The sequence below is a fragment of the Simochromis diagramma genome, unplaced genomic scaffold (genome assembly GCF_900408965.1).
Source record: "Simochromis diagramma unplaced genomic scaffold, fSimDia1.1 OVJJ01000205.1, whole genome shotgun sequence".
Taxonomy (NCBI): Eukaryota; Metazoa; Chordata; class Actinopteri; order Cichliformes; family Cichlidae; genus Simochromis; species Simochromis diagramma.
Genome location: NW_024386782.1, coordinates 10,736,621 through 10,759,945, shown reverse-complemented (window position 1 = coordinate 10,759,945; position 23,325 = coordinate 10,736,621). Strand labels below are relative to the sequence as shown.

Below are 23,325 nucleotides of genomic sequence, written 5' to 3'. Positions count from 1 at the left end.
ATAATTAGAACATGCTGAAATCAAACAATGAATCTTAAAACTGCTGAACTGAAAATTTGCGAGTATTGTAGCTGTGCATTATAATAATGATAATAAAAACAATAATACATGGGTATAGTTGTGGTTGCACATATTTTTTTCCGCAGGCTCAGTTGTTTGATTTAGGATCCATGCTAGTCATTGCATAGTCTTTAAATGGACCCGGTTATTAAGAAAATGGTCTTTATTAAGCCTACATTTACAGCTAAGGACATGATGCTGTTCCCCTACCTTTAGGAGACATACATTAGGTGCTGCATCCAAGTCAGATTGGCAGAAAAAACATTTAGAGTCCTCCTCCATTGTTCTGCCATATTGGCCAAAACATGCAGTTATTTGAGAATTTTTTTAAACAGACTCCATGCAGTCTCGTGAATAAGTCCACCTCGTGATCCAAAAGCCTGTAGAGGCACCTTTAGCAGCAATACCTTGAAGTAATCCTTTTCACTGTGACTTTCTCAGTCTCTCATCATCATTGTTTTTGGAAATTTGGCCCACTCTTCTGGGTAGTGTTGCTTTATTTCATTGAGTATTACATTCATTTCTTGCACATCTCTCTCCTACCACATCATTTCAATGAGATTGAAGTCTGGACTTTCACTGGGTCATTGAGAATCCTTGATTCTTTTCTATTTGAGCCATTCTGTTGTAAATTTTCTGCTGTGGCTGCGATCATTGTCCTGTTGCATGACTCAATTTCTGCAAAACTTTAGTTGTTGGACTCACATGGCCTCACATTTGACTCTAGCACACTTTGGTAGACAGATGGTTGACTCAGTGAGCGTAAGGTTCCCAGGTCTTGTGGCTTCAAAACAAGCCCAAATGATCAACCCTCCACCATCGTATTTGACACTTGGCATGATGTGTTTGTGTTGATATGCTGTGTTTGGTTTTTGCATATGTGATGCTGTACATTATGTCCAAACATCTCAACTTTGGTCTTGTCTCTCCAAAGTACATTGTCCCAGAAGTCTTTTAATTTGTTGAAATGCAACTTTACAAACCTAAGCTGTGCTACCATGTTCGTTTTAGAGAGCAGACACTGTCTCCTGGCAACTCTTTGAAAAAGCCACACTTGTTCAGTCTTGTTCTAATTATACTGTCATGAACTTTAACATCTAACATGCTAACTGAGGCCTAGAGTAGAGTCTGACATGTAGATCTGTTTTTTTCCATGCTCTCTCAGCATTGCACAGTCTGACCTTGTGGCAACTTTGCTGGGCTCCACACCAGCTAAAGTTCTGCTTTCATAGAGGTGTTGACACTTGCTAATGATCAGTTAATCAAGTGCAGTTGATTTCCAGCACCTGGCTGCCTCTTAATTCCTGTGGAAGAAGCAAGCGTGTACTGCAAATGTTTATGTATTGAGGTACGGGAAATACACATTTTACTTTTGTCTACAATTAGTAAAAACACTAAACTGTAGACAACAGCTGAATCTCCTCTTTTTTTCTAAGCTAACCTTACAGAGCAGACGTTATCCAATTCCCGTGGTTGTTTTTTTAAACAATTTCACTTAAAATTGCACCAATACTAAAAAAAAAAATCCTCCTCTTTGTAGATGATTAAAATTTAAAATGAACGTGTTATTGTTCTTCTGTGCCTACCTGTAATATTGCATAGGTTGGGTTGTTTTAGGTTCATGCAGGCCTGTTTTGTCTGTTTGAGAATAAATTAGAGGTCTTGTAGCCAAACCACACTGGCAGATTGTTATTACTGCCCCTGGCACTATTCACGAGTAGAAGTTGCATTTCAGTTCAGTTTTTAATGGCCTCCAATTAGAGGTGGAGAGACTTTGATAAGTTTAGGACATGGAGTTGGTTCTCCATGCTTCGTTATTTCATTGGAGCAAAATGGAGAAGGATTTTCACAGTAACCATAATCCCATTTGTTTAATATAAAATGTGACTCAAAAATGAGTGTCTATTAAGCAAATACATCCAAGCAAGTTAAAGACCCCGTGAGCAGTTCATTGTACCATCAAATTTATGTAACAGCTTGCAGTCAGCGCTCACGAAACAAAAAGGAGAGTCAGACACCGATTCAGACTATTTGAATATTTTATTAATATGTAGAAAATGTATTAAAAAAGGAACTATATAGTACATGTTTAAGTCAAACTAGAGCTAAATTTGACAGTAATATCCAAGGTTATCCAACAATAATTCCTAGTTTCAGCTTACATGAGCGTTTCAAACAGTCAAGATCACATTTTATCAACATTTACATTTCCATGGCAAGATTTGTCAAATGAACGCAGTTACATTATCTGCCTATATAAGAGTTATTACCAACCACGGTGGCAATATCAGTTAAGTAATCTGTGAACACAAACCCAATAAATAAAAGCATTTTCTTTTTTGTTGTTGTTTTTGTGTCACATCAGTCACAAAGAAACAGGAAAATAAATAGCAGTGAAATAAATAAAGGGAGCAGACATCCTCTCAAGTGAGTGGGCCAGTCGAGATAAATACATTACTGGGTAATTATACAATATATGGACACAAGGTCAATATTGTCCTATTGTGTCTACAGAGAACATCACCAACGTTTTAGCTAACTCAATGTAAATGATTACCAGGAGAAAAAAAGAGAAGTGTATGATTTGTGATGTCTAGGACGGACAGGTTCCAAGCTTTGAAGCATTTGGCTCAGCCCTAATTATTATGCTGTCAGTATATCAGTAGCATAAAAAGGTCATATAATCGCCATAACATTGGTTAAAGGTGGTATCGTAACTTGTAAGAAGTTCAGTATGAGTCTTAAGTTTAAGCAATGGGGATAAAATGTACTTTTTAAACCGGATGCTGTGCAATAGGTGGAAAAGATTTTATAAAACACAGAATATAGACCAGATGTGGAAAAAAATATCAACACAACTTGATCTCAGGTAATGAGGGAAGGAAATAATATCAAGAAAATATTTCAGGCCCCTGTTTTTCTGTAGAATTTCATTGGATTTGTTTTCTCATGTAAATGCAAAGAAGAAGAATGGATGTGGATCTGTGGATGACGTTAAACAAAATGCTCGTTCTGTTAAGTTATTAACGGTTGAAGGATTATTGCAAAATAGAAAAAAATCAAAATCAATGGAAATATAACGTTAGCTTTCTTTAAGAGCACCTTATAATCTGCAGTGAGAGGTATTCCTCACAATGCAAATGAAATTCTGTTCCTTTTCTGCAAAGCTTCCCGACCTTTGTTCCTCGTACACAAAACCCAATGAGGCAAACTTCATCTAATTAGTTAATGAAATAAGTACAGATAATTCTCTATTCTATTATAAATCACTACAGGAGATGGACTGAAGCAGTTACTTAGACACTGAAACATAAATCAGACTCAGGAGAGATCATGTGATCACCTGACTTGGAGGCTGATAATCAAAGTGATCTATATCTTCTACCTAACAAACTTCAGGAGCACCTTTTACCCAGATCAACAAAGAAACGTGACTACAAATCAGATTGCAACGCATCCTTAGGACATATGGTTTTTACTGTCAGGCTCTTGATTCCATTTTAGTCCACATGCACAAGTCTCCCTCCAGCCTTCACCACAACACTGGTTAAAAATACAGCACTTAAAATGGAGATGTTCAAAAGGGCTTGTTGAATTAGTTTGCATCTTAAGGGGGAACACATCAAAAGCTGTTTTCAGCTCTATATCTACATGAGTATATTGTTAGTAGTTCATAGAGGGGAGAGTTACTAATATTTTAAAGTCTAAATGGGGAAAAAATAAAGACAAATATACAAAGTCGCAATAGGAGCCAAAGTCGCTTGCTCACTCCTGTGAGAAAAGTGAAGAAATAAAGAAAAGTTCACTTTCCAACTGATCAAAAATTGAAAAAAAAAGAATCAGATTATCAATCGTGAGACCAAATGTCGCTTGCAGTGATGGTGACATCGATTTCCGTGGACTGCTGTGTGGTTCATCTTCCGACTCCGCAGACAGCATTTTTCCCCCCTGAAAAGGGGCCAGCAAAACTCCAAGAAAACAACTTCAAGAAAACCAACTGGCTCCCAACACTTTGTGCGACTCCGTGAGCGGTGAATTAAAGCAAAATGTTTGGTGGGCACGCTGCAGATTACACCCGCCCAGCTAAAAAGGAATACAGGCTCAGCCGTGTTTGCTGATTTTGTTGTTTCACCAGGGAGCTTAAATTGTGAAGCGAGTAAAAGAAGAGCACAGAAGAAAGACTTGGCTCCTCTCCACCTACTGTTCTGCTTTCTTTGTTAGGTTCATTTTCAGCCAGCAGTGGGAGAGAGGTGGGCCAAAACATGCGCTGTACCCCTGACTTTCCCCTGCATAGAATTTAGCGATCATAATGCATAAAATTACGCCTGGGGACACAGTTACCATAAAAAGCCCCTGAAAAAGTGGGACTCTTATTAACACAGGGTGGAAAAAGCTGCTTCAGTGACTTTGGTGACTGGCATCTTTCCAAACAGCAGGCCGGGCCGTTATTATGCAGATCTTTGGTTAAATGTTGTATCTATCAGCACCATCTCTGCAAGCAATCAGAGCATCTATAGCAGGGGTCAAAAAGCAATTAAGAGATTGTTATTTTTGGCCAAGAAGACGAGCTCGAAAAATCTAATGCCCATTAGCAACCGAAGAAATGAAGTGAATGACCAACAATAGCTTTGCTGTGTTCCCACTCACAGTGCAAATACTGTCTCAGCGTGGCCACCAGTAGTAGTAATAATAATAATAATAACGATAATAATGATAATAATAAGAGAATAGTTTTATTCTGCTTTAAAATCCATAATCCATAAGATAATGAAAAAAATAAAGTAGATGGTTATGAAGCTGCTGCTGGTGCACTGCTTTGTGAATGTTTTGTTTTTTAATGCTAATTATCCAGAAAATTAATATTAATTTTAATATAGGGTCAAAAACCAAGGCATCAAATAAATGGACTTTGTCACAATATCAGGTATAAAAATAGATATATATTTTACAGAGGGTTTTAAGGGCATATACAGGTTTTTTTTGTTTTTTCTTTTAGTTAAAAGTGTTATTTTGTAACGGTTAAAATAATGCTAGCTCTCACTCCTGAGGGCGTTTCTGAGCACATCCTAGGGAAAGACAAATCACGGATTAAAAGAAAAAAAACAAAGCTTCCTGGTTTGCCTTTCCTCTTGTTTTGTCTTTTTGTTTGTTTTATACAGCAAACAGAACCATTTTCATTCAAAGTATTTAATAAATTACATACAGTGTCTTCTAACTTCTGGGCAGAAGTACAGCAGGGTAAGACAGCTAAAGCTGGGCAGGTGGAGAGATCAACAGAGTTCGGACGTTGCTCGAGCCTCTCTGCTATTTTATGATTACATCCGTGGTTATAACATCTTCTTGTTAATGTTTTAATAAAATATTAGTAGATTTTTGTCATATTCTGCTTCTTCTTTGAGCCTCACTAACGTTGCCCTGCCGCGGTCACATCCCAGCCTGCTGCTCCTGTCAGTGAGGCACGCGAATAGCAAAAACTCAACATCCGAACTCCATTTATCCATGACTCTGGGCTGGATCGTGGCGATTCATCTATACAGGGGCAGACCGCCTCCTCTTGCTGCTGATGCTGCGGAAATTGAATGGCCTCATTTTCATCTCCACAAAGGGAATGGAGAACTCGTGGCCTTTCCAGTGGTACCAGTTGATACCCTGTAAAAAAGCGAGAAGTACAATTTGGGAAGCAGCTCGGATCAACAGGATTTTTTTTCTTCTTCTTTTATTTTTTTTTTTTTGAGCACATGAGATATGAGATATTTCTGAAGATGGAAAAGTTATGCTTCCATTTAAGTGTAGTTTTCATTTAAATGAAGCATTCAATCCAGGATGATAGGAATCCTGACTTAATAGCTAGCACAAATACGACCCTAGTGTAATTACAGCCTGAGCCTAGCCTTTCTAATCCCCATCACCACCAACATTTCTTTATGGCCGACCATCTCTGCTGCCACCTGTTCCCGTTTCATGTCATTAACAGTTGAAGAGGAAGGCACGGGAGCAGAATGGGAGAAGCGGCAATGCTCCAAAATCCTAATCACGGCTTCACACAACACATTGAGCCATTTCACTATGAAGCAAGCAAAACGAGGAATACCACACACCAGTCAGAAGGGACACGAAAAGCCCTCAATTATCCCACATCACATGTACAAAACACAAAAAAGTGTCCATTTTCGTGTTCGGCTGGGATGCCAGTGCTTTTTTATTTTTAATCTCACATTTAACAATTTGTTCCGTTCCTTAAAGGAACTTGAAATGCTTGAATTGTTTGAACTTACTGGGAAATGAAAGCGTATCTCTTGACAAATTAGTCTCAAGCGCCATCCTCTTTCATTAAAATCAGACGAGTAGTGTAGCAGATTTGGTCCTTCAAATTTTGACCTTTCATTAAAAAACTCCTTCATCAAGATGGATGCTGGTAGCAAGTTCCATGTGATTTCATTTGCTAATTATTACCCTTTCATAATGACAAGTTTTAGCCTTTAATCACTGTTCTGTATTGGATCCCATTAAAGTGAGACTTGTAAATGCCAAGATACACTTTCAAAACGCAACCTTTTTCAAAAGATGGCACTTACTTTAAGACTTGATTCATTCAAATAGCCAAAAAAAACCACATTTTTAAAAACTTTCCCACTTAGAACTGGCACGTTCATGCAGTAAGGTTGAATGAAGTTTTCAAAGGATTCCTATTCTTGTGAACATGGTATCCATTGCACACCTCGTGGGAGCTAATTTGGCACAAAGTTGATGTGGATTCAAGAATGAAGTCATTCAATTTTGGTCATGAAAGATCAAGGTTAGCGTGGTCTCGCAGAACACATTATGAAAAGATTTCAAAAAAATATCTAAGAGGACAAAACTGTAACGTTTAAAAGATCAAAATTTAGCTGCAACATCAAAAATATTTGGCACAAACATTTGTTGGCCGATAATCTGAACAGAGGTATTTCACAACGACTGCAAAGCTCTTTTACTATTTGTGTGAAGATGTGGGCGAAGAACATCTACATGCACTATATGTCTAACTTCATGGCTTCAGTTTTAATCCCATAGCATCAGCTGGTTTTGACATTTCAAAAGTTTTCACCACGTACATAAAATAAGTTGGACATGGAAGCACACTTCAACTGACTCGCTGGCCAAAATACTCAATAACCAACAAAACGGCTATCAACAACTTTCCCTTCAACTACTTCTCATCTGTTATTTCTAATGGAAACACTTAAACTGTGTTGAATTTCATTCCCATTGCAATGAGCTGACAGTTAAATTTTCACGCTACAGTCATGAAAAGGAAAGCAGTGATTAGAGACCGCAAACAAATTATCGCATGTGTGTTGAATTTGCGATCTTGCTGCCTCTGAAACAGTTGCTTCCAGGACATCGTTCAGGTTTGTGACCACTTGCAGTCATCTGCATCTACCTTGACTTTGTTGCATCAAGGTGACAATAAAACGGCAATCAATTTGCAACCGAATGGGGTCAAGTTGCAATTTCAAGTGGTCTTGTGATAATGTGGAAATTGTCTGAGAGTGATTGGAGTCAGATTGTGGCTGTTTGGAGACAGGTTGCCTTCTTCCACGCATTGCAAACTTTGCTGTAACAACTCACCTGATGCAAAAAAAGCCCCATAATTTTTCCTAATTGCAAGGAGGATGCCACCCTATTTTTACTGTAGTGTGACTCAGCCAGGTGATCCCAGAAGGAAAAATAGAGTGGTTTACATCACGTTTTCTAACATAAACACAAATGAAATCAGGAAGCACAAAAAACAAAATAACTATCTCCAGTCGCACCGACTGAAGTTGTGTCCTGAACATACTGTCAAACTAGCATAAACCTCTCGGAGCTCAGGTTGCTCCAAGAGACTTCGTCATGTTTTAAATAACAAACACAATAGTTTTGCCCTCTTTTTAAAAAAAAAAAAAAAAACTTGCACCACAAAATTGTCAAAATTATATATCATTCATTCAGCATCGTTACTTTTTCATCACTTAATATGTATATATGAGCACTGACCTGACTGTGCCTGGACTCGCCGTATTTGCCATTGAGGTTAGCCCGGTGGCAGTTCTTGTACCACCAGGCTCCTTTGTATGACAATGCACAGTTAGTGACAGCGATGTCATTGTCTCTGTCTTTTGTCGAGAAGGGCCGACCCTGGTGGTAGCTCAAAGAGTCACCTGGGATCACAACAGAGAGAGAGAGGTAGAGAGCTTTTAATATTAGTACTGCTTCCTAGGAAACACTGAACTTGTGTGAATAACAGCGGGACATAAATGACCCAATAAAAGCAGGAGGGTGACTGGGAGATGTAAGAGGGAAAAAGTCCCGACTTCAGGCTCTTTGAGTTTATCTTGACAGAGTGAGAATTACAATCATAAACATAAGGGCATCATGGGTAATTGTGGTAGATTGTCACACTAACAGACTGAGTGGACAGGAATGGAAATGTGGAGGAGTGCTGAGGCAGGTTTACAACGACAAAAAAATGGCAGAGGCATAGGGACAATTCTGACATAAAATGAGGGTCATATAGCAAAAACTGACAGCGCTGAATGTCACCACTGGCTATTTTGGGGCATATATATATAAATATATATATATCTATAATACATATAAATTACCAGCTGTGCCATTGTATTCTCCTATCCTGAGCTTGTAGAGATTTCTTGCATCTCCAATGGAGAACTTGTCATAATTAGCGTAGACTGACTCCTGTCCGTCCCTCATGTCAATCCTCAGCTCATAACGGCCCTGAGCGGCAATCTTCTGGATGTTGTCTAGACCTGCAGAGAAATGTGCAATTTTAGATTCAAACTGAGTTATATTTCCTGTCTGAATTACCCCAACATTCGATCACCAAAAAAAAAAAAAAAGATTTTCAGGTTTAGTCAGACTTTCCTGTAACAGGAAGTCTACATTGAAACATCACCAAGATGTGCAAGCATAGGCAATAATGAGCAGTAGCAGATTTAAATGAAGACTGTGCTGCCGAGATAAGGCAAAGCCCTTAAAAGAATTCACAGAACAATTTACAATTTGTTGTTTGCAAACGCCTAATCGCCCCGAGATGTTCTCATGTGACTGCTTTAACCACCTGTTACAATCTTCACAGGCCTGATGTCAAGCGTCTTCATCAGCTGGCCTTGTGGCTCTACTGGATATGATTGGCAGTGTCGGCCGGTGGACACCGTCACCACCAGCCCTCCGGCAAATGCCAAGTTCGCGAGATATGCAGCTTTGCTCTCTATCTCAAAGGTAGCAGATACGGGGGGCTCGTTTGAGCCCCGACAGCCGATAAGGCCCCGCACTATCCTGAGCGATTGGAACTGCCTTCACTATCAGATTACAACAAGCACCCATTTGGAAAAAGAGCCTCCTTCCCTGCTTAACCTCCGACAGAAACACACATGCACTTTTTCTGAACCCTTGGAACATTTTGAGCAGCAAATAAATAAAATAAAATCCCCAAGCCTTCGCTGATAAGAAGTAGGAAGTCAAAATCGGGGGAGAGCAGGGAAACTAAATCTGCTGTAATATGTCAATGGAAAGTAGATAAAATCTATGTTACAACCCAAAGGCACTTAGGGTGACAGGGGAAAAGCTATTGTTATAATAAAACTGTGTTTAACACTCAGTCATCTCTAATATCCATAGCATATCACCGCATTATCAGCAATTAATCTGTCGCACATCGTTTTTCTTTTTTCTTCTTCCAACACTTTTATGGGATCAGACTGCTCTATTCCAAACTGCGGCAATTAAAAATGCATTGTGACACACTATTGCACTCTTCTCCTATTATACTACCAATATTACCATCTCATCAGATTTTATTACCACTACATTTCTCTCACAATGAAGTAGAAACAAGGAATAGGGGGATTAAAGAAAATCGAGAGCAGTGGATAATGATCGCAAATCGCACACAGTCGCTGTGCATTTCTCTCCATTATGACATCATCAAACTGGCATTGGATTCGGGATAAACCGGTTAAGGTCAGCGGGGGTGGGGAGAATAGATTGGCCTAGAGCTGCAATAAAAATGGCTGTTCTCAAGCTGTAACGGATAATAATGAAAGTTCAATTTCCATATTCTTTACTGCTGGCCCGTTAAGTGCTCCTTCTTTTCAGTTTGAGTGGATTTAGTATCAATGTTTATGGTTGGTATATTGCTATTCTGTGTGCAGAGGCAGTGATTAGCTAAATGTTCCCTGCAATGGCTCTCCAGGGCTACGACGGTGACCTAATCTCTTGAAAGAGGAGTGAAGGTCACCTACTCTGGAACTGCAGTGACCATCTGTAGGACGATAACCTTCACGTTTTTATGAGGATACACTTCTTTACACAGTGAAAAGTGAAATGAGAGCGACTACAGCGCCAGAATGAGACGCAACAGAAACATAGCAATTAGCTTAATTGATATGAACACAGCTCCCTGTAGGAGTGCAGGGATATTCCGATCAGTGATTTGGGAGGAAGTAATGTCCATTTCTACTTGTTTATTTTGGCTAGCAACAGATGTCTATGTATAACACATAATATACTCCAAAAAATGCAACATTCGCTGTGTTGGGGCTTGATGAGGGCAGCGATTAAAACCAGCATTTCATTTCACAATCAGCTTTGCGAAGCAGTGTAATTCCTGTCATCAGAGACTTTGCTCGTTCAGGAGAAACAAGTTGACACTGGGCCTTATGTAGAGTTTGATTGATTTTTACATGCATTTTAGGCAGTAAAGACATTAAAAGACAATTAGTGTTATTGACCAGGGGGGCAACACTGCATATTGCAAGGAAACCCCGAGGATTTTGTTCTTAAATTAAGCATTCATTACAGTTATAAAAGTAGGCCTTACATCAGTTACACCACAAATTTCACCGACCCTAGAGTGATCATTTTCCTCTGCCTCCTCGGATCCTTTTCACACATAATATTTTCATAACACATTTCAAAAACCTGCGATATATGTAGTGATGGCTGCACTCTGATCAGCAGTTTCACTTTCATGGTGTCTGTAGGTGGATACCGGATCATGCTGTCATGGTGTTACGAGGGCAGCTGAAGAGCAGAAAGCCATCAGTAATGTTTCTGGTGATTCCTGTGCTAATGGTTTCCTGCTCACAATAATTTTAACCCGTGGATGAACAGAAAAAACTGGAGTTAACTGGAATAAAAACTAACAGCGCTAATACAAAAAGTAATACATGGAAGAATTTGTTCCAATCTTCTATTGTCCAATTTTAGTGGCCTATGTGAACTATAGCCTTGATTTCTCTGTCACGCACACGCATTGTGTGTTCACAGATGCTTTTTTGCATACCTTAGTTGTAATGAGTGCTACTGAAATACTATACCATTCTATTTGGAACCAAAGCCCATGCCACATTCAAGTACATCTCCTTTTTTCCCCATTCTGATGTTTGGTTTGAACTTCAGCGAGTCCTCTAGACCAGTGGTCCCCAACCTTTTTTGCGCCATGGACCGGTTTATGTCTGACAATATTTTCACAGACCGGGCTTTAAGGTGTCACGGATACAAACAACAAAATGAAACCAGTACCGGTACCAAAAAATGAAGAAGATTTATTCATAACACATGGGAAAGGACCCAGGGAAACAGAGTTAATGATAAAAACGATTAAAAAATAACACTTAAAAACCAATAAAAACCCTGAAAACGATGAATTTCACACCCAAGCCTCGACTCTCGTGGCCCGGTACCAAACCCGGGGGTTGGGGACCGCTGCTCTAGTCCATGTCTACATACCTAAATACACTGAATTGGTGACATGTAATAGGCTGATCAGATATTTGTGCTAATGAGCAGCTGAACAGAACCTAATAAAGTGTAAATACAGATTAAAAACTATAAAACTAAAATAAGTGTAATACACTAAAGAAATTAGTGTTCTGGTCTCAACATTTTGTGTTAAGACCTGTAAAGCTGAGGCTTCTGTGTGCTGTGCTGTCAGCATATCTGTCTTGCTTTATGGGGCCGCTCTTGACGCTCCACACCCTGAGGTTACATTAAGCTCCTTTTGTGCACCGAGGACAAAGTTACAGCGCAGCCAGAAGAAATAGGATGGAATGGGGGAAAGTGTATCCTGGGAGGCACCTAGAAAGTAAAGGAAGACCCTGGAGATGAAGGTACCGTTCTACGGGGCCTGCTCAGAATCGGCGAGAGGGCAAATTATAGCTGATTCAGCTGTAGTGGAAACAGGTCAGATGAAATGTAGTCACTGAGCCAGATACGCTCAGGCATCTTTAGACTGTATTGTACTGACATAGCCATTAAAAACAATCTTTCAGATCTGTGCCAGGAAGCTTCTATGCGATGCCTTCAGGTGCCTCCATCAGAAAGAGAAAAAACATTCCTGTCACTTTATAGTTCACTATCCACACTCAATACTTAACAGTGTGCAAAGGAGAGGGATTTCTCTCTTTATTCTGTGTGTGTGTGTGTGTGTGTGTGTGTGTGTGTGTGTGTGTGTGTGTGTGTGTGTGTGTGTGCAGTATCATCCTACAAAAATATTTAATATTTTTATCAAAAGCTCTTTGCTTCCGGGAGTAATTTCCTCTCTTCTTTGTTGAAATACAAAAACAGATAAATTATTAATTCATACCAGCAGACAGCAATCCAACTTTTCCTGTTGAGATAAAGAGCTACCTTTGAACGCGCTCTCTTGTGTGCATAACAGTAACAGGAACAGCTGACAATATTATTTAATTCGGCTCAACAACAACTCAAAATAAATCTTTAAAAATAGCCAGCGTGAAACCCCCACCCCAAACAAATCTGATATGCTCAACAAGAACTGTACACTCTTTTACTGGATTATATTATATTGTCAGCTCATGATGGGTTAGATTTTTATAAAAAAAGAATCCCTTTATGCTTTTACCTATTACAGCGTGCTTAGTCACAAATGGATGCCGCAGCTATCTTGCATTATTATCCAAAATGTGTCATCAAAGTAGCAGGCTTCCTTCTGGCGATAATGCAATGCCGTAAAATTTCCCCGCCGTGTTATTTCTTTCTTTAATCAAAAAGTTCAAAAAAACATTCCACTCAAGGTCCTGATTCACTTGATGAAATATTCATGTAATATTTTTCCTTTAATCATCTGCACCAAAACAATAACACAAAAACTGGCCCATGAAGAAACATGAGTCATTTGCACATTTTTTAATGAATATAATTATTGTTTCATAATGAGATTTGGAGGGGGGGGGCTGGGTGAAAAGTATTCAGCCGTCCATCAAAGCAGTGAGGACGTTCTGTTGTTTTTGTCTTTGGATCAGAGTGACGCTAAAAAAACAATTACCAAGTCATTTTGGAGAGAAATGAGCTTTCAGAGATTCCAGTAATGAATCGGATAGACTTTGTGAAGTCAAGTGCTAAAAGACGAGATGAGCGGCGTGACTCTCTGTCTTTGCACAACGTGAAAAATCTGACAAGAAGGGCTTTACAGCCTGCACAAAATATTGAAGACATCTTTCCTCTCCATAAAACAGATATATCAATTGAAACCAAGTGAAAGCTATGAACCTCTATTGATTGTACCTATTAAATCCACCTCAGTCATGGGGGACAGGGTGTAGACAGAGAAAGTGTTACAGCCTTCAGAAAACTGCAGCAGAAATTGAACAAAATGGGTGGCAGCTTGCAGCTCAATATTGCCCATAAAATGCAGCTGAAATATATTGGGCAGGGTGACAGGCTGAAATACGGCGGTGGCAGACCTGACCTTACCTGTGAAATGTGCGATTCACCTACAAGTCAATCAGTGTCAGTTTTTTTTTCCAAGAAAAACAAATAAATGCAGATAATCTCACCCCTGCCACCTTAACCTCACCGAGTGATGCAACATATGTTTCTAGCCAAGCCCGCAGACTTTCAGAAACTCAATATGTTTTTTTCTCTGTCTTGCATTTGACAACTAAACATAATGAGTGAACCTTTGCTTTGGAACCACAGTTTATATAATCATTATCTAGTAGGAGATTTACCAAGCCAGAACTCATCCTCCAGGTTTCCAAAGCCGACACGATAATCACTCCACTTCCTGGAAAAGTCCGTCAGGCCGTTCTGACGACGCTGGAATACCTGCAGAGCAATAAGGTTTATTGAAGCCGTTTGAACCACACGGCTCATAGGAATTTGTCTTGGTGTGTTCACATATAACAACACAAGACGCATCTAACAAAACACTATGGAGGTTATAGATCAACCAATCAAAGTAGTACATCCTATACTAAGATTAGTACATAATTATACACTAGCTGTCTTTACACCCACTTACAATCCAGCCTCCTTCATCCGTGGTCATGTCACAGTACACCTGCACCCCCTGGCTGGGGTCTCTGTTGATGTAAATGGTGTAGATGCCGCTCAGAGTCTCTCCATTTAGCAGGTGTTGGGCGCAGTTCTGAGGTGTCGCAAATAAGCGACTCCCTGGAAAAAAAGGCGGAGGACCAGTGATGAGAAGTTAAAATTTGCTTGCTTTTCCCCATTTTGACTTAAAAATATTCAGCTTTTCAAAATGTTGCTCTATTACAGTATTTAGAAGCTTGTTACTTTAGATATTATATCAAAGGCATACTTTTAAACATCATTTATTAAGTATTTTTTGCCTTAAGAAAATGAGCTCTCCCCTGACTCTAACTTCCTCTAACAACTTGTGGCCATCATTTGGTTGAATTTGTTGAAAAATTGCAAAGGATGTGTCATGCAATGTAATTTGCTCTGCAACTATAGGTCAACAGTTGTTCTCAGGACTTTGGAGGCAACGCAGAGAATAACCAGAAACAATTGTTAGGCATTGAAGTAAAATCGGAATTTGTCACTTTTACAAGCCTGGCATTTTGTGCCAATGCTGGAGTCATCTGTGTAGGTTTACAGTTATCCAGTTAAAGGTAGTCTTGAGAGTTTGAAAAGAAGCCAACAGGACTCCAGTTAGAGTCATTCACACCTAGCTCCTATGCTGGGTAGTTAACAATTTGCTGTGTGAGCATGGTACGTTCCATCTGAAGAACACTGACCAGGCCCGCTCTATGAACGTGCTATAGCTTGTTGTTAAGTGCAAAAAAACAACCAATGGCTGTATTGCTGTAATGCTGGCTCTACCTTACTGAGGAGCAAAACGTTCCTGTTTTTCTTTACTTTTTCAACTTTACTGTTGGAATGCTCTCAGGTTAGGAGTGACGTCACTCCCAGCTCTGACATGTGACTTCAGAGGCAAACAGGAGACAGGATTAACATCATCTACAAAAAAATCCAGTCTTTCTAGTAAAGTGCTTCTGGTCAAAATGGAATATGACCAAAGTCTAGGGAAATCTAGGGCATGATTATCAGGGCATTAAGTTCACTTACAAAGTATTTCTGTGTCTTATATTTTGAGTCCAGTAAATTTGCTGTCAGTTTCAATCTATTTAGAAACTGCTGATGCAGCAGGTTGCTACAACATGAACTTGGTGTTTTGAAATTGGATGTGGCAAGAGAGCGGCTGGGTCTGACTGTGAGAGCACACACTCATTGGCTAACAACCTAGCATAGGCCTCAATTTCTTATTCAGTACAACCCAAAATGAGTACAGCTTAGTCATCAGGTAAGTGTTTACAGACGTTTACGGAGCCCCGCAGGGGACATGGGAGAAAAAAAAAATTAAGACAGACTTTTGCGAGATCTCGCAAAACAAACTCGGGATCTCGCAAAAGTATTGCGAGATCTCGCAAAAGTTTTAGCCGCATTCTTCGGAGGCCGCCAGCTCGAAGCCGACCGGGAGGTCGAGGCACGATGTGCCGGGAAAGCGGTGTTCCTCCCGGCTGTAGTAGGTCTCAACCTCCCGTTAGCTTCGAGCTAGTGGGTGTCAGATCTCCAAAAACGTCGGAGCACTTTTGCAAATATGTGATGTCTTGTAAACCGAGCAGGTATCTGACGTTTACACAACTACATTCACGCCTCAAAATATCTTAAAAGTGTATTTTGTGACCCAGAAAGAGTAATATTACAACTAAGTAGCTACCGCCATTGTTGGAATTCAACTTTTGCGAGATCTCGCAAAAGTCTGTCTTAATTTTTTTTTTCTCCCATGTCCCCTGCGGGGCTCCGTAGAAAGCTGTTTTCTATAGCTCTGGATGTATTTCTGTCACCACAGGTGTCGCCACCTGGTGGCCAATAAAAAGAACAGGCATTTCTAAGTTGGCTTAACTTTTCAGACCATGGCGCGATGTCTATCCTTTTTAATTGTCAGTGATATGTTTGTATGCCACAGATGTTGTGATTTATTCCTGCTGCTTTATGATGCTTCCTGACGCATCAGACATGCTGTCACACAATAAAAATTAAAGCACATTATTCATACAGCCACCCTGCAGGTGCAGCCTAACAGTAATTCTCTCTCACTAAGCGATGGGGTAAGGATGGAAATTGTGCTCGACTTTGGGGAACCATTACTGTGCACGTCTGTTAGAGTAACTGTAATGCAAAATGCAGCGAAAAGTCTCAGGGGCCAAGAAAACTCTACACATTAGTATCGCTTTCCAAGCTTCAATTAAAGAATACAAATGCATTACGTGTGCGTGTGATTGAATGAGTGCATTCTGTACCTGTAGTAAAGGTGGTAGAGACTACAGCGCTGGTGTCTAGTCCCCTCGCAGCCTGGAGCTTGACGGTGTACTCTGTAGTCTCGGCCAGTCCCTCCAGTCGAATCCATGTGTCCTCTGCATCGAGAATCAGCTCCTAGTGCACACACAGGACCAAATTCACTCGAGTAACGCATACTGTGTGAGGGAGGCGATGTCCGATAAAGAAACTACATTCTGTAAAAGTAATAATTTAATGTGCATTCAGTACAAACCTCAGGGTAAAAATAAAAATTCAGTTAGAAACCCCTCAAGTCACTGATAAAACTGTGAAATTAAATTCTGAGACCTTCAGATATTCGTTTTTAACACATGACAGCTGGACTTCAGGCCCAGTGGCCCATGGGGCGATCGTGGCTCAAAGAGTTGGCAGTTCGTCTTGTAACCGGAAGGTTGCCGAACCCGAACTCGAACCCCGGCTCGGACAGTCTCGGTCGTTGTGTCCTTGGGCAAGACACTTCACCTGCCGCCTACTGGTGATGGCCAGAGGGGCCGATGGCGCGATATGGCAGCCTCGCTTCTGTCAGTCTGCCCCAGGGCAGCTGTGGCTACAACCGTAGCTTGCCTCCACCAGTGTGTGAATGTGAGAGTGAATGAATCGTGGAATTGTAAAGCGCTTTGAGGGCCCCGAAAAGCGCTATACCAATGCAATCCATTGTATATTCTCATGCTAACAGAAACAAATGAGGAGTATAGCAAAGAAATTAAAACTGCACATTAGGTGAAACCTAAATATTGTGCGAGTTACGGTAACACTTCCTTTGTTTTCACAGGTGAAAGTGCAAGAGAACATGCAAAAATTTAAAGAGCAGAGGAAGTGAGAAACAAGAGATGCTAAGGGCGGGGTGGGTGGGGGAAATGAAAGACTTTTATCAGACAGCTGCGCTGAGAAGCTGCAAAGCAATCAGGAAACAAGAATTTCTATTTTAAGGCGTGACACCACAGTGCAGTCGCTTCCTTTGTCTTTGTCTCGAGGAGCCAAGACGTTTGACCGATTTGTGAGCATACTTTCTGTGACACCAGTTTCTTACATGTGGCATGAATCCAATGGCATGAGGTTTGACCAATGAATACAAACTTGTGCGTCTACGTGTGTGTGTGTGTGTGTGTGTGCATGTGTGTTACAGTCTGGCCCGAGTACACATTAAATATAAACAAGAAAAAATGAAATATTCAGCCGGTTTGGCCGGGAAAAAAAAAAATCACACATTCTGAAGCAATGTGTCCATGTGAATTATGCAGGGAAGCAGCTGGTAAACGGTGTCTCTCAGTCTCAGAGGATCTGTCATTGTCCCGCTGGGTTTTCAGGGTCAAGATAAGATTTTTATTGCAAGTGAGCAGCCCCGTCTTATCAAGGCTAATATATACCTACGTGCGCTTGCTATCGATTGTGTATGTGTAGCCGAATGGTTGGATGTTGTCCTTGTGTAAGATCTTTATCATTCAAGGCATGACCATTACTGATACATGTATTTACAAACTGTTCTGTTCATCAGATAAGAAATTAATCTCAAAGCTACTTTGTGTAAATTATAAGAGCCCATTATCTCGCTAAGAGGAGAAGCTGATTGAACAGCTTTAAGGCTCACCACTATGTGGTTAGATTACTGCTGAGGTAAGACCAAAGCGAGAACGAGCCACACCCTAAAGCAGAGACTGAAAGAGAAAAATCTTAAAAGCACTTCAGTCTGTTGCTGTTCCTTTTATGGGTTGAATGACTCATGTGTTGTTCAATACCCTAAATTCATGATGCTATGAGCAATCGTTGTTTACGCAGCTCATAGCAGTGAACAAAGAATGAATAAATAAATCATCACATCTGAATAAATGATAAAAGACAGGGTTCGCACAGGTGCTGAAATACTTGAGAATGCTTGAATTTTAATGTGGTGTTTTCAAGGCTTTAAAAGAGCTTGGATTTTGAATAAAGCAACTGAAACTGAAACAAAGCAACTGAAACTTCGCTGCCATATCTGCTTAAATAGATTGCTTTTTAGATAAAGCAAATAAGCCCGAGGGAGGATAATTGCTTTTGCCTTTTACAACAAACACAGACAACGCTCGAGTCTCACTTGCCACCTTAATCTTTTCGTGCGTGGCATCAAATGTGATCTGCCGGTGTTTTTGGATGCGCGTCCTGTGATGCAACGTGAGCAGGAGATGACAACATGTCAGGATGTTGCTGTTTAACTTAGTGAGGGCTTAAAAATAACAACCGCAAATCGTGGTCGAAAAGAGGAGCAAATACTCAAAAGTCTGCAAAAAGAGCACGCAGCCTTTCACAGTAAGAGAGTTTGCGTTGTAAAAGATGAACCGCAAGTTTTTATTTCTTTCTTTTTATTATTCAGTTTGCTAAATTATACATTTCTCGAATCTGTATCCCATCTGGCAATGTTAACACACAGCGCTCATCAGGCTCCTGAGGATGAAATGGACTGTGATGTTTAGCAGCAGAGAGTCAGTCTCCAGTGAAATTCCTAAAGCTTTTATTTTTTTTAGCTGTAAACTCTTCACACTTCACTCACTCAGCTCTGGACTAATCTGATCTTTCTCACATTGCTAACTCGGTCAAGTCTCTGAACTCTTTCCAGTCATTAACATCTGGAAAAACACCCAGGACATTGTTGCCTGATGTCTGAAGAAACAGATGTACATATATAGCTTTTGTGTGTGTATATTGACCTATATTGATTTTTCCTCATATCACGTGGCATTACACCAGCAGTTGTACTATAAAACCCCAGAGAGGTATACCTGAAATCATGCATCTCCACATTCCTCCACACAACCGCTCCCAAAGTATGGAAATGCAATTTTTCAGCTTATTTACATAAATATGCACATATATCATTTATACCAGCTGTGTGGGGCTGGAAAAGCTTAATTTTGCACATTGAAATGTGTCTGAAATGATCTTCAAAAGATTATAGAAACCCTCAGTTTGCCTATAAAATGAAAACAATTTCTAAATCTGTTAGCTTCTTTTTTTCTATTACACAATAAAAAATGCTACAAGGCATACTTTGTAAAAAAATAAATAAATGTCAAAGTGACTTAAATAGCTAAATAGCTTTCTTTTCCTCTCTGTCTCTGAAAGAGTGTATTTGGAGTTATAATGAAGCGTAAGAACAACCAAGATACAAAATGAGTGAAGTCACAGCTGGAAATTTTAAGCAGCTTATGTGTCAGTTTTTAAAGATAGGAACATTTCTCCATCTCTCCTCTAGAACAGTAAGAGGAGTGTTTAGCTTGTTCAGGTAGCAGCTTTTTGGTTTAGTGCTGACCATTGCTCACTTTTTGCAAAAGCATCGTCTGCAGCAGGTCATACCATCTGTCGCTAATTAACATAAATACTTCAGCACCTTGATGGCACTTTATTATCATCATTATCATCATCATCATCATTATCATCATTATTATTATTATTAATAAAGAAAATTAAACTATGGCCACTATGGATTTTTGAGATCACTGCTGAAATGCCCTCTTTCCACTTGACTACCTTCCAAGCACTTAGAGTGTGTGGCATATATATATGTGTAATCAACATTTAGGTAAGTAAATCTTAATTGCATATTTTTTTTAAATCCAGTAAGAGGTTCACTTTCTTTTTATCCACCAGGATGAGCTGACCATATGAAGCAAGATAGGCCAATGCTTTTTCTGTTGTTTACTCCAAACAGTTTACCTGCTATCTGAACGTCTCAGCAAAAATCGAGACTCATGCAGACAGCCAAAGTTTTTGTAATCTGTCCAAATGTCTAATTTCTGTGAGCTTACAAGAACCGTAGCGTCAGATTTGCGTTCTGAGCAGACAGGAGTGTCACTAGCTTCAGCTTTAACCCACCTCCCTTAAGGTTTAATGTGTTGAGTGTTCAGCGATGATCTTCTGCGGTTTCCCCCATTTCCAATTCCCAGTTTGAACTTTAGGGTGACCTCAGCTATGTTTACATGCCTTAAATCAGGGATATCAAATATAAGGCTTGGGGGCCAGAAGAAGCCACTGGACGGCTCTGGAAAATGTGAAGGAGTCATTTACTTTTAACTGTATTTTCATAAGTTTTACAGCTTTTCCTACTGATAACGATTCCTGTTATTAATAGAAAAGTAATTAAGTAATAGACAAACAATTACATGAGACAAAGTTCCTGTTTTTCCACTATGTCTTCAAATGTATATTTGTATGTATTTTTTACAGTGTGTTCACAGAAAAAAAACCTTTTTATTTTAATTATGGGACAGTCTGACACACCTTTTTCCTGTAATTTACACATTTATTATGTAGTTTCACTGGTTCGGCCCACAGTGTAAAATGACATCCCAGCCTTAAATGCTTCCAATTCTGCCATGTGATTGGCTTATTATATGCATTATAAAGTAGCCGAACTTGTGTAGCTAATAAAGTGGCTGCTGGGTGTACCCAGAGAGAGCAAAAGTAAATAATATAACAGTATATATTTAACGTGTACTACTATATTATTTACTTAAATTCGATTTAAATTCAGAAAATTCATGGAGTTATTAATGCACATGAAAGCAAAGTGTTAAAACTAGTACATGAAATGTTGATTCTGTGTTTGAAAACAAACCATTACTGTGGGAAAAAGGACAGAAACACAGAGAACAGGGTCAGCAGAGAGATTCTTGATCTAAGACAGAGCTTTGCTTGTGTAAAATCTCATAAAAGAGCTCATCTCAAGAGTCAGACTGCATTCTTTGTGCATGAGTGACACCCGATGGACAACTGCACAGCAGTGCCACACTTGCAAGGTCAATTTGCATGTGTGTGTGTGTGTCTGTGTTTGTCTGAGAGAGCAAGGCCTGTGGTAGGTCATCATTACAGTACATCAGTATGGATCTTTGTGCTTGTTTTGACCACATGGCTCTCGCTAACGTGCTTTATTACCGTTACTGAGCCACATCAAAACATTTAATCAAAATAAACAACGTCTCTACTGAGGCACATTATAATCATATCTCTATTTGACAGGCAATTTCACTGTGTGAGTGTGTCTGTCCCTGAATGCGTGACCGCTCCCCAACAAGGGGCTTTACCTGATTGAAAGATAAAATTAGAACTTTAAAGGGATTATCATGAAGTTGTGATTCTGCATTAATATTCTGCCCTGATCACTGCTTAACTTGGTGTATTAATTTCACTAAATTCGCACTTTCCAAAAAGAGGTTTCAACACATCTGACATGAATTATCATCTTTCCGATGCATTTGCTGTTGATTACACCTGAGCAATTAACATCCAATCATCCTCCATGGCATGTATATAACTCTTGAGGAGGATCATTCGGTTCTGTTGTTTGTTTATTTATTCATTTTTAATAACCTCACAAAAGAAACAGGGTTCATTGTTGAGGCAATGATGGCATGAGCTTTGGTCACAAATGCAGTTTAACTGGCTGATATTTCAATAGGAGCAGTGAATATAGTCACATCTTTGTCTATGACATCAGTAAATATTGTCAGAATTTGTTGTTGACAGTTTACAATCGATGACAGCGATGCTCGTGCATTTATCATTATCTAGGACACGATACGAGACTGTGTCTGCAAGAACTGCCCGCTGACGAATACAACGAGAGGGAGATATTACCAGGCTGGATGCTTGACCCCTACGGGGAGGGGGTCTGATGGCTGTGCTGTGATCTGTTTGATGAGAGTCTCTGCTGGCTGCTCTTCTCTGTCTGTGTGCTATCTGTTTCACTGTGGGCGTGTAGCTGCAGGCTACAGAGGACATCTATCAAAATGTATGTGTATGCGTGCATATGATTTTAAGTGTACACCAAGTTATAGTGTATGTTTCAATTAATGAGGTGTAGCTTGCAACGCATGCACACCTACATGAAATGAACACCAGACTCACACCTATGTCTTGGAAAACTGCGGCTGTGTATTCCGTGGTTGGATGAGATCTCAGATTTCATTGAATCCAAGCGATGCCACTATTTACTCCACTAATTCTTTCAATTTCAAATAGCTCTTTGCTGTTAAGCCAGTGTTCAAAAATCTCTGTTATACAAGTTACACAAACATTTTATTGTAATATTTCATTTCGTTTCGAAACAAAAAGGGGGAACCACAGGGAAAAAAGGTCAAAATATACCACATTAATATAAACACTAAAATAGAAAGTGCGTGAGAGTGGGAGTGCTGGGTGGATGTCTTCAGCTTTATTTGGTTTAAAAGATGATATTATTTAATGAGGGGAGAGAAAAAAATAAGGAAAATAGGAAAATGAAAAAAGAAAATAAGATAAATACATACAGGAAAATCTTTGTCCTGTGTGTGGATTCTGTGGATACTGGGAATAATACTCCTTCACATGAAGCCTCTGGCTTTACTGTTACAAGTAGTTCTCTTGTTTTGTTTCCAGACTAAAAACTCTCCAAACAAACAACATTTTAGTCAAATCAACAACTTATCATTTTTTCACATTCAGTTACCAACTGAAGCTGCAGCAGGTTCATGGTTCGACGTGGGGTTTACTTTGGATCAGTAAGTGGACCAGCCCCTTCCATCCGATATCTGATGGAACCGAGACTTTGACAAGATCGGATAGACTCGCCTTTTAGACACTGCTGGTCGTTTCATTTAAATAGGT

General features: G+C 39.7%; 1 protein-coding gene across 7 annotated transcripts in view; it reads right to left on the bottom strand.

Moving 5' to 3' along the window:
- Positions 1 to 2,402: 2,402 nt before the first annotated feature.
- tnr (tenascin R (restrictin, janusin)) overlaps positions 2,403 to 23,325 on the bottom strand; it is a 194,837-nt gene continuing 173,914 nt past the window's right edge. For all 7 annotated transcript variants that reach the window (XM_040021759.1, XM_040021758.1, XM_040021761.1 and 4 more), the window contains 6 exons: positions 16,674 to 16,806; positions 14,369 to 14,520; positions 14,076 to 14,172; positions 8,688 to 8,849; positions 8,080 to 8,243; positions 2,403 to 5,709 (listed from right to left, as the gene is read on the bottom strand). In XM_040021759.1, the coding sequence (XP_039877693.1) occupies positions 5,590 to 5,709; positions 8,080 to 8,243; positions 8,688 to 8,849; positions 14,076 to 14,172; positions 14,369 to 14,520; positions 16,674 to 16,806 (828 nt within the window). In that variant the 3' untranslated portion in view covers positions 2,403 to 5,589. The remainder of the gene's footprint in view (positions 5,710 to 8,079; positions 8,244 to 8,687; positions 8,850 to 14,075; positions 14,173 to 14,368; positions 14,521 to 16,673; positions 16,807 to 23,325) is intronic.